Source organism: Limulus polyphemus, unplaced genomic scaffold (assembly GCF_000517525.1).
Source record: "Limulus polyphemus unplaced genomic scaffold, Limulus_polyphemus-2.1.2 Scaffold1935, whole genome shotgun sequence".
NCBI classification, from domain to species: domain Eukaryota; kingdom Metazoa; phylum Arthropoda; class Merostomata; order Xiphosura; family Limulidae; genus Limulus; species Limulus polyphemus.
The window spans coordinates 1-11,990 of record NW_013667545.1 but is presented as its reverse complement, the minus strand read 5'-3'; the positions used below and the strand labels follow the sequence as shown (position 1 = coordinate 11,990).

General features: G+C 31.6%; 1 protein-coding gene across 1 annotated transcript in view; it reads right to left on the bottom strand.

Moving 5' to 3' along the window:
• LOC106465411 (cadherin-89D-like) overlaps nucleotides 1-11,793 on the bottom strand; it is a gene marked incomplete at its 5' end in the record, with an annotated part of 26,949 nt that extends 15,156 nt beyond the window's left edge. The window contains 5 exons of the mRNA XM_013925637.2: nucleotides 862-990; nucleotides 5,741-5,912; nucleotides 7,256-7,404; nucleotides 7,907-8,164; nucleotides 11,691-11,793. Coding sequence (XP_013781091.1) covers nucleotides 862-990; nucleotides 5,741-5,912; nucleotides 7,256-7,404; nucleotides 7,907-8,164; nucleotides 11,691-11,793 — 811 coding nt within the window. The remainder of the gene's footprint in view (nucleotides 1-861; nucleotides 991-5,740; nucleotides 5,913-7,255; nucleotides 7,405-7,906; nucleotides 8,165-11,690) is intronic.
• Nucleotides 11,794-11,990: the final 197 nt, after the last annotated feature.

The following is an 11,990-nucleotide window of genomic DNA, read 5'->3' as shown; positions in this document are numbered from 1 at the left end:
ACACACACACAATATATAGTTGCGAAAAAACTGAGAACGTACTAGTATTTTTCAGTTATTTTTATAGCAGGTTTCTCACATGGTCTTAACTGCTGATGTCAGGTTTGCCTTTTTGTCGCATAATAAACCAAGATATCAACAGTTAAAGTTTAAAAAATACTTTATTTTATCGTTCTTTTTTCTAAAGAAATTAAAGGAAGCTGGAATGAAAATAGGTTAATTTAAACCTCTTAATTCTTTTAAGAATATTTCATTTGTTGCCACAGGATAAAATATTTAATGTTGGTTAATCACAACTGAGATTTCAGACAGGATTTACATAGAGAAATTGAATATTTAGTTTAAAATGCTTCTTATTATTTTTTGAACATTTGCACAATTTAGAGGTGTGGACAATTGTTTTGGTCATTATTTAATGACCTGCTAATTTTCATATTTCTTCTTTACCTCGTATTATTCTGTAAAATATATTGTTCCAATTTTTGTGGTAAAATGTAGGAGAAAATAAACATTTTCGAGTATTACTTTATCACAACTTTCATGCTTTAACTATAGTTTAAGTATTCTTGTTAATTATATATGATTACGACAGAAGTACAGATTACCTTCAGATCATCACAGAAATATTGTTGTAAAAATGTAATTTCGAACGTTAAAACGTTTTACTCAAATGCGCTCTGAAAACTAGATTTGTGAAAAGTAAAAAGACACACAATACTTGGTTAATTAAATAACTGCTTTAGAGCAAATGTATGCTTTTATATTATTTTACATTTTGTTAAACATAACTTAGCGATACTTTCAACAAGAAGGCAACTAATTAACTACAAATTAAGCGTATTTTTATTCATCCATCACTACCTGATCTTCCATATCGTTTTAGAGCAAAATCTTCAGCTCGAATTTTCAGGAAGAACTTAGATCTCTGCTCTCTGTCCAAAGTCGCAGTTAGAACCAAAAGTCCAGTTTGAGCTTCAATGGTAAAAAGACCTAGAACATTCGATAATTCAATCAGCAACTACCAAGGTTTGACGAAAAAATAGAATTTTATTGCACCTCATGAAATTCAGCTCGTTAATAAAATTAATTTTCATTAGAGGAGTAATATTATTTTACTTCAAAAGATGTGTATGTGAAAAACTTTGCTACCTAAAAACGCAAATTTAAAATAAGTATCATATCATTTGATTACTCAGAAAGTTTTGTCCATTATAAACACTTGCCACACGAGCCACCCCGGCATCTTGACGTGGATCCAAAAACAAAAGAGTCATTCCGGAAATGTTTGGGTTGTTTTGATTAGACATAAAGAAGACGTTTGGCACTATTTTCGAGGTCTAGGTCGCTGTACCAGATCCGTGACCTGACCCGAGACAATGAGAGCCAACATGGATAAATTAACTTGTATGTGTAAAATAAAACGATGTAGCAATGAAACATGTTTGAAATGTTATAGATGTGGTTGTGAATTTGATGGTTTAAGTGTAGCGATTAAGCTAAACCGTGAGTCCAGGTCGGATGAGGGAAGAGCTTATTCGAAGATATCCCAATCGATTTGGTATACCGGCTGAATCGGAGATTCGTCAGTTGATTACTGAATCGACAGCAAAACATAAAGAAAATATTAAAAAACAACAAAAAACATACAACAACAACAACAACAAAAAAAAAAACGCACAATAATATTGTTGACTTCAATGAGATTGGAATTATATATACGAAATCATTAGTTTCAATATTTTATGAAACTAACGGCCCCGGTAAAGCCCAAAGATGCAGTGTTGAAGTTGAAGCAGATGCACAATACATTACAAGATGATTTCCCTAGCGATTCTCAAATTAAAAATGCAATTTCTGCAAAGAAAAGTAAATGTACGAAGGATGGTACAATACCTAGTACGATTCTACCATAGTATTATCTATACTGATTTCATCATTTCATATTTTCATTAATATTTAGTTTTATTTTCATTTTAGAAGTTGTGCTGTGCTTCATTCATCGAGAACTATGGAAATAACCCTAAATCACTGGTTTCCAGAATGACTTACCTGTTGACCATCCTAGGTTCAGTATTAAAAGGTGCTGGACTGGCAAGTGATAAATTGATTCAAACTACAAGATAATTTATATTTAATGGGTAAAGTAAAAACGAGTGTCAACATAATATTATTAACCACGCTGAGAAGGTCCAAATATGCCCAGTTTTTACAAAGATATTAAACTATAGATATCCTAGCTTTCTATGATTTAAAGATTATTTCAATTATAATTATGGAACAATATGTTAAAAACAAATAGAATATTAGTGTCCTGTCATTATTCAACATTGTCGAATTCTAGATACAACAGTGTTTTATAAAAGTTTTCTTCAGACTTTTATTCTTTATACAGGATTATATATGCTATAAAAACAAATTTTGTGTACAATTCGCTATAGGTAATTTTTTCCGCTATAGCATATTTATAATATTAAGCACAAACAGAGAAAAATAACTGTGTAATTCCGTAGATTTTTTTAAGCCGTCAAGGATATTTGTTATCATGAAACACGGTAGTGGTTAATGATAGAGATCGCCCATTTTTTTCGTCTTTATTATTATTATTTAATATTGTTCTGCTAGCCTATAGCAAAAATGGCTGTGTGAATTGTAATAAAACTTGAGTAGGATTATTAAACGCGTCATTGCGCATTGTGTAGGGTAGTTTTAACTATTTTTGACTACCTAGCAAATAACAGTGGCTGTATAGCCGTTGACACCCAATCGTTTTAATATGTGGTTTATATGGAGCCTCATAATCTACTACATGCATACGTGTATAGCTGAGTGCAAAACATGGTTGTAATTTAATGTTTATATGGTAGGCATGTACCATAGCGACTATTAACTTATTATTGTAACTGTATTTATGTCGAGTATCATTTGTTTATATACAGGATTCCTGCCCTTTCGGACACGACGCTGCTGACAGGATCACGTGTTTTTTTTGTTTTTTTTCATCACTGCATGATCGATTTCGGCCACCTTACACAAACGTCTAAAAGTTATACAGACGTCTAGACTGTCTCCCACAACAGAAATCTTTAAGCCGTATTTTAAAAGATAGCATCAAGCTCAGTTTCGAGCATTGGATCGGCAATTACGGCGATGGCTGATGGTAAGAGTCGAATTACAGCCAACACTGCGTGATTGTGAATTTTATAGATACTGCAGATAGATTAGCCATCCTTGAAGCTGACTTTAAGGAGTGACAAGAATCGTGCTAGCAGGAGATGGTGATTCTAAGCGAAAGTGAAGTAGAATTTTTCTAGCTATATATTTTATTTAGAAAACATTCAGTTTCAGATAAAGTATGCAGCAGTGACGGCCCACCAGAATTTAGGGTCTTCACAGTGGAAAAAAAAAAAAAATAGAGTCCAAGAAGTGTCACGACTCAAACTCCATCACAAATGGAGGGGTGGGAGGTATATTAATATAATCAATTCATAACTGTTAATTAACATGTTTTCGACCTCGTAGACTGTGCAGAGAGGAAATCTTCCCAGCTCCATCAAAACCGTGACCGGCCTTACTATGGTCAGCGGAGAGGAGGAGGGGGAATATAACAACTATAAGAAATATTATAAATGCTTATTTATAAACATATGCTATTATATTATGAGATATTGTTTTATATTTGAGTTGAATATATATGCATGCATCTATACAAATTGAAAAAAAAATCATATGACTATATATATGTATATTTAAACTGCTTCACAACTTAAAAAAAAACAATAATGTCTGCACGTACATATATATAGATATAAATATTAGGCAACATGCACTGCATGTATAAAACTCATATGGTTACAAAATACAGTCCATGCATCATTCCAGTACAGTTCAATAGTCCCTCCTATCCAATGTTTACTGACTCCCCATATAGCTACAGGGTATAAATATAGTAGCTATATATTTTTTTACAAGCATATACATAACATATGGCAATGATATCAAGAGCAATAGCCATCCAATCTGCATGAAACCAATTCAAAGGTTCTCATTGTTTCCCGAAAGAGTATCGTACACCAGTTATGTATTTCATTAAACTAAACAGTTTCAAATAGGACAGTATTGCTATTATACATATTCATGACTATGATAGACATAAAAAACTAGAGAAACAAGATTATTAAAATTTGTTAATTTAAAAAGTGGGAATAGGGATCTTCAAGAAATTACAGAAACAAGATAGGAAGTTTAAAGTGAAAATGCAGTTGTGAAAAAACTCTCCTAAATATTACAGCTTTTAGACATGGATTCAAATAAGGATTTGTAGCTTAAGGAAATATAATGTCAACACTATGTTTCAAACCTTAAGCTTGTTTGTTTACTTTTTCGCAATTGCATTTTCACTTTAAGCTACCTATCGTGTTTGTTTAATTTTTTGAGGATCCCTATTCCTCCCTTTTTAAATTAACAAATTTTAATAATTTTGTGGAATCAAATTTCACCTGATTCACATTCAGAAGCATCAGTTTCGTTCAGAAAAGTTTGGATACGGTACAGGATGTTTCAAAAACTGAAGGGAACGATATTCATTATGCTTTCCTTCAATATCAATTTGTATACACCGTTAGTAAGATCTGTTCTGAATAATATTCATTGAATATATATATGCTTGCATCTATACAACTTGAAAACTTCATACGGCTATCTATATATACGCCTTTACATTTTTAAAAAAAGTATAAAGCCTGCATGAATATATATAGGTACAAGATAAATAAATAATTGGGATTTTAAAAACCGGCAAATAGGAATCGTAAAAAAAAAAGGTAAGAAAACAAGACTGGAGATACTGTAGAGATTATTTACTCAAATTACAAATCCATATTTTGGCCCCATGCTGTTACCTAGAACTACATTTGGTGGAGTCAAAATAGAGACTTGTAATTTGAGTAAATAATTTCTGCAGTATCTCCAGTATTGTCTACTTACTTTTTTACGATCCCTATTTGTAAGTTTTTAAATTCCACATTTTTTTATCTTGTTTGCTGGCTTTTTTATGTTCAACTATGACCAAAGGATTATTTGATATGGTAGCTAATTTTATACATTGTAATGATAATAAATATAGCATGTAGCTAGCTGATACGGTTCATGATGATTTACTGTAGCAAATAACTACTTGATCGCATTAGTTTGAGATGTAAAATGTTAAGCTGCAGTTGGAGATTGTCATAGAGATCTGTTTGCGAATATAATGAACATTTATAGTATCTGTGTAACTAAATTCTCTCTATATATAATGCGTAAGAATGGGGAAATATATGCCTAGATTGACACAACCCCCACTAAACGCGTATACAATTCTACAAGTAGGAAAGCAGCCTTTTCAAATAAAACCTATACGTCTAAAACATCACTTTAAATAAATCCGTGTGTCTTTTAAAGTAATTAGTTTACGAATGTGTGTAATAAAATTTAATATCATGTGTAATGATTTTGTCTTTACTTCTTCACTTCATACATAATATAGTGATTGAGTCCATAAAGATATTGAATATATAATATACAAAACAATAGTATCTACATATTACAGTCAACTAATGTTCATCTATTATTGGCTGGTAATTCCTATTTCACTCTGTACTTAAGCTTTCTAAAGGGCAACCATATATTTGTAAAAAAACTAACTTCAAGGGGTAATGATAACATCGTTTACCCTAGAATTATTATGTTTTTAGCTTTTTACCATTAATATCCTGTTCAACAATACTATATTGCACTGGCTTTTGCGCAATTTCATCTGTAGTGTTGAGATCAAGCACCGGTAGAGGCGCCACTTTGTTCTCTTGAACGGTGACTTCATAAAGTCGAGATGGAAATAAGCGAACGCCAGTTCCTGCACCAACAATAATATTTAGCTGAAACCGAAAACAAAAAATATTATCATCAGTGTATTGATACTGAAGGCAAACGTAATTAAAGATAAATAAAACACATTTTGAAACAGGTGACAAATTGGACGTTGTTTTTTACATTTTTGGCGTTTAGGCATAAGTAAACCTGTAACCCTAACAAGATGCTTAGGCCTGAAACGTTGATAACAGATGACGAAATTTTCAGCTTGTTTGTTGTTTTTATATCTTCCAAAAATTAATTTTCAGTTCGTTTTGCTTTAAACTATCTAGCTTTCCGAAATGTTTAACTGTACTGGGGTATTGATAGCTATATAATAATGCTTGTAAAATAGAAGCCACAAAATAACAGATGTATCACTAAAATTGGTTCTTATATTTATTGTACATTCCAACAAGAAGCTTTCAGTTTAATTTGTCTTATATATCGAAATATTATAGTCTGAAAAATGGGTCAGTACTGATGGTAAATTATTAAAAAGGATACATGGTGCAGTTTTTGTAAAAACAACAACAAAGAACATTGCCCTTCTAACGAAACAAACAAAAACTTAACTAGGCCAGGAGCATTTTACTTCTTTTTTATGTTCTTATAATCTAAAACTCCCTATGCAATATAAGTAATGGTAGAAGATTAAACTGCATAAAGCAACTGGAACACTGGTGACGTTATACTAAATTGCCATTTTGACATACCCTTCCGATTTAAAATACACATTATATTTTTAAAGGTGTGGCGATACGAGTATCGTATCTGAAGTCGTGATACGATTGTATCGATACATCGTCCAATACGATACGATTTATGTATCCACAAGAAATTGGGCAAGCTTTCAGTAAACATTATAAGTCTTCAGTACAGAAAAAAAATCAGAATTTCTAAAGTGTTTATGATAAAAATTAATGATTCAATAAACGAAGATGAGTATAAAGTACTAAATGTTGTTTTAATTTATTTCATCAAAAACATTACATGCAAAGTTACGTTACAAATTAACAATAACAAAATAAATAGAAAAATATTAACTATACTTTTTACTTTTCTTGCCAACTACCATTTAGTTGGACAAACCTGAGAATTTAAAAAGCACTGTAAAGTGTGAAGTACTTAAATAAGGCAATGTTAGTAATATAGATAATAAATTACAGACAAGATTGTCAAACTTTGTAACAAACTGTTGGTAACACTTCTATATCTAGAAACGTATGATATCGCAGCATCAATACCAAGATACGTATCGTATCGACTACTATGATGAGATACGCATTTCTATTACATGTATGATTGACGTGATGAGTTCCCATAAAACTACACTAAGGTCTATAGCTAACTATGGTCTTCGTCTCACCTCAGTTTTATCAACTTTTGGAGGGTCACTGTTATCCTTTGCTGAGACAAGTAGTCGGTAATGACTTCGGTGAATGCTGTCAAGTGGTTTAGATACAAAAACCTCTCCAGTTTCCTCATCAATGCTGAAAGTGTCTACGTCTTGGTCATCTAGATAAAAACAATGTTTTGTTATCATTATTCGAAATTTTATCGTAAGTAACAATGTACATAACTGACACTTCAAGAGCTTTTATTTTTTTCAGATTTAATTATTCTAAAGTTATTAAAAATGAGTTGTGGGTACAATCAATACGTGCACAATAATTAGCTTTCAGAAATAGATATCAAAAACTGTATGACATAAATAGATTTATAATCAATTGAGGCAGTCAAATTCTAAACTTATATGATTATAAAATATTAAGCTAGCATATAAACTAAATATTAGCGAAATATAATTTCCCTAAATAACTATATTTATTATGATATTTTTAAATGCTTAAATTTATTTGCATTACAGCACAAGATATATTACAGAAACAAATAACGCATTTGTTATTATTTAACAATAATGTGCAGTTTTGAAATGTTTTTGTTTTCTATAGTAAGATGATACGCAAGCGTATAGGAAATATCTATTAAAACTACAGAATATTCAATCATTACTTACTCAATAACTTGTATTGGAAATTTCCTGAGCCAGCGTCCAGTTTGAACACCACCTCACCAGCTTTGGTACTTTCGGCAACCTCTAGTGTGTAAACAGATTTCTGAAATTCTGGAACAACGTCGTTAGTATCTGTGACCGTAACCCACAACTTGACCGTAGCGCTTTGAGTTGGCGTTCCATGATCGTAAGCAATGACAGTCATGTTATAAAATCTCTGTTGTTCGTAGTCGAGTTTAGAGAGAGTCCACACAGTGCCATCTGTAAGGATTTGTTGCAAGGATTAGCTTAAAATATCTAGATAAATTTCCAAGTTGTATTCATGGTTATCGACATATAATAACTATTTTCAAATGAGTTATTATTAGTTCATATGGCCACAAATTTATGGTATTGCTCATATTTCATTAAAATCGCGATATCACTAGTTTTTAGTTTATAAACATACTGAGTTTGGATATATTATTGTCTACGTACCCTGTAAATATACAGAGATCTATTAAATATACTTTTTTTTGCACTGAAATTAACTTCTCGAAGTTAACGTCCGAATATATCGTAACCAGCGAGGTATCTGTTTGTGAGGAAACGCATTTTTATCTTTCTAGGTGAAACCTTAAGAAAACTATATTTAATTAACTATACTCAGTTCAAGATTGATTTTTAGTTTGGTAAGTATGTAGCTTGCTCGGGTCGGAAGTTAATATTAATTATCAAAATAACTGCTTTGCCACAATGTTGTTGAAAAAAAAAAAACAGCGGTGATCGTCTTATTAAATGTTTAATCGTACCTAGTTACAGCTGCAAGTTCCAAGTTTCATGTTATATTTCTTTAGTTTAGGCATTTGTGAATTTAGATATCCACTTTTTAAGTTTAAGGTTATTACCATTTCATGTTCATGTTTGTAAATAACAACACTGATCATAACCTTTGACAAATCACATGAAAAACTGATTTAAAGCCTTAGACCTTTCGACTGGTGACGTGTCTTCATCTGAGTAACAGGCAAGTTTTATGAATTTTCTAAATGCGGAATTAATATCCATACTGTTAATCTTTATCCTGACAAAAATGTTGTAAACATCGTGCATGAAAGCTACAGGCAACGCCCTGCTTCACATTTTATAGTTTTTTGTACAATGATGCATGAAGCCATAACTCGAACAAAGAAAAGTTGTGTATACTTTTTACTTACTTGTATACTGTTACTTAGTTTTATGTTGGTATGCCCACGACATCGCTTGATGTTTCAATGTTGAATTTAATATCTTCGATAAGTCCTTGTGTTTTATAACATTATCAAAATGCTATAAATAAGCCTGCACGCCATAAGTAAATATATTTTAGTTTGCGTAGATGCATATCATTATATTGAAATTGTTTGTTTGTTTTGGAATTTCGCGCAAAGCTACACGAGGGCTATCTGCGCTAGCCGTCCCTAATTTAGCAGTGTAAGACTAGAGGGAAGGCAGCTAGTTATCACCACCCACCGCCAACTCTTGGGCTACTCTTTTACCAACGAATAGTGGGATTGACTGTCACATTATAACGCCCCCAAGGCTGAAAAGGCGAGCATGTTTGGTGGGATGCGGATTCGAACCCGCGACCCTCAGATTGTGAGTCGAGCGCCTTATCCACCTGGCCATGCCGGGCTCCATTATATTGAGATTGAAGTCCTATTAAATTTCATATATTTTACCAGCTTCATTTTAAAAAGATCCGTTATCCGCAAAAACTCGATAATAAAAAGCAGATAATTACCAAACGGATGTACAATTATTTACTGCTTAATAGTTTGAAGTTCATCTCCGTGCAAAGATATGTGTAATATTAATAAAAGAGATTTTTAATTATAAGTGTAATTCCAAATTGTAATTGTTAATAACTAACACTTACTTAGAAACTAAGATATTTACCTTAACAAGAAAACAAAATGGTTATGAAAAACCTTGAAAACTGAAAATGTAGCATTAGAGGGCGTGAAGAATGAAAGAAAATCTTAAATATCATAACCTGCTGGCAGAAAATCGTACTCTTATAAATGATAATATAATCATTGTTTATAGTATCACAACACGAATGGTTTTTCAATAATATCCTGATTATAAATGTGCTGCATCGCGGTCAACATTGTTTCATTTAAATGTTATTTCCTTGTTCGTTTCTGATTAACAGTTGTACTTTTCTCACACAAAGTTGATTGTCAACTTGAACTAATTACTATTCACGAGTTTTGTTACAACAACTTATGTATCTTTCTGTACGTATATACTGACTGGGTTTTGTTACAACAAATGTATCTTTCTGTACGTATATACTGACTGGCTTTTGTTACAACAACTTATGTATCTTTCTGTACGTATATACTGACTGGGTTTCGTTACAACAAATTACGTATCTTTTTGTACATATATACTGACTGGGTTTCGTTACAACAACTTATGTATCTTTCTGTACGTATATACTGACTGGGTTTTGTTACAACAACCTACGTATCTTTCTGTACGTATATACTGACTGGATTTCGTTACAACAACTTACGTATCTTTTTGTACATATATACTGACTGGGTTTCGTTACAACAACTTATGTATCTTTCTGTACGTATATACTGACTGGGTTTCGTTACAACAACTTATGTATCTTTTCTAGGTATCTACGGATTTGGTTTCGTTACAACAGCTTATGTATCTTTCTATATATGTCTTAGGACTATACATGATACTCTCAATAGTCTGGGTAACCTGTTTTCTTATGATAATTATGGTATAATATCATGTAATAAACAGATAAACGGTGCAAAAGTTTGTTGTATTGTTCATGATAGAGAAAATATGTATCGTTTGACATACACACAAACAACAAGAACTTGAATTTAAGTCTATAATTTTTTCTCCGTTTTTTTATGTTGGCTCCATAGTCATAGCTTTGACCTCGTAAATTTTTCAAAGGCAGTACCATTTCTTCAAGTTTTATTAATACATTTTCGGAAATATTAGCATTTTTGTGTCTTTCTGTGACAAAAAAATATATAAGAAATGCTAATTGAAACTGACTTTACCAGCTTCAGTCGATGATGACTCAAAAGTTGTAACAAGCCTTTCATCGGCCATGATTTTCTTAGGTTCACTGAATAACTTTGGGGTATTACCATTTTAATTGTGACTTGTGATTTGTCTTGTACTTTTTTAAACTTAAAGGAACAATTGGGGAACAATATCTTTAATATGAATGCTTCTGAAAACAACAAGTAAATAGGAGAGGTGATACCAGAAAATTAGAAAACGGAATCATCGGTAAAAACATGCAAAGAAAGCTAATAATGTGATTAGAATTGCTCATTCGTTGCTTCATGTTCGTATCATTTGATATTAGATTAAACCCTGTCGATTACTAGATATGTAAGTATGAGGAATAATACACTTTTGAACTATCTAATTTACTATTATAGAAAATGCAACATGAATAAACGATAATTTATTAACTTCTTAGTAGTGAACATTAATGGTCAGTAGAAGTGACATAACTTATATGGATAAATATTATGAAAGTTTGACGGGAAAATATATGCCTAAGTAAGTTATAGATTACAAAATGCCTAAGTAAGTTATAGATTACAAAATGCCTAAGTAAGTTATAGATTACAAAATGCCTAAGTAAGTTATAGATTACAAAATGCCTAAGTAAGTTATAGATTACAAAATGTCTAAGTAAGTTATAGATTACAAAATGCCTAAGTAAGTTATAGATTACAATCGTATCCAACCTTGTTCCAAACTGACTCACCTTTGCTATCGATATAAAATCGATTCTTGTGACCTTCACCGAGTTGATAGAACACAAGACCATTTTCTCCCAAATCAGCATCAATGGCGGATATTTTCGTCACCTAGACATGTTCATATACATATAAATTATCTATTCTCAATAAAGCTGCTTAACCTGTACGTTTAAGGGATACAACGGTAAATTTCTATTTTTGTGTGTATCAGCTTAAAATCAACATAAATAATTGATTTAATTTTCCCAAATTACACACACACACACATATATATATATATATATATAATTGTTTTAGTTATAGAA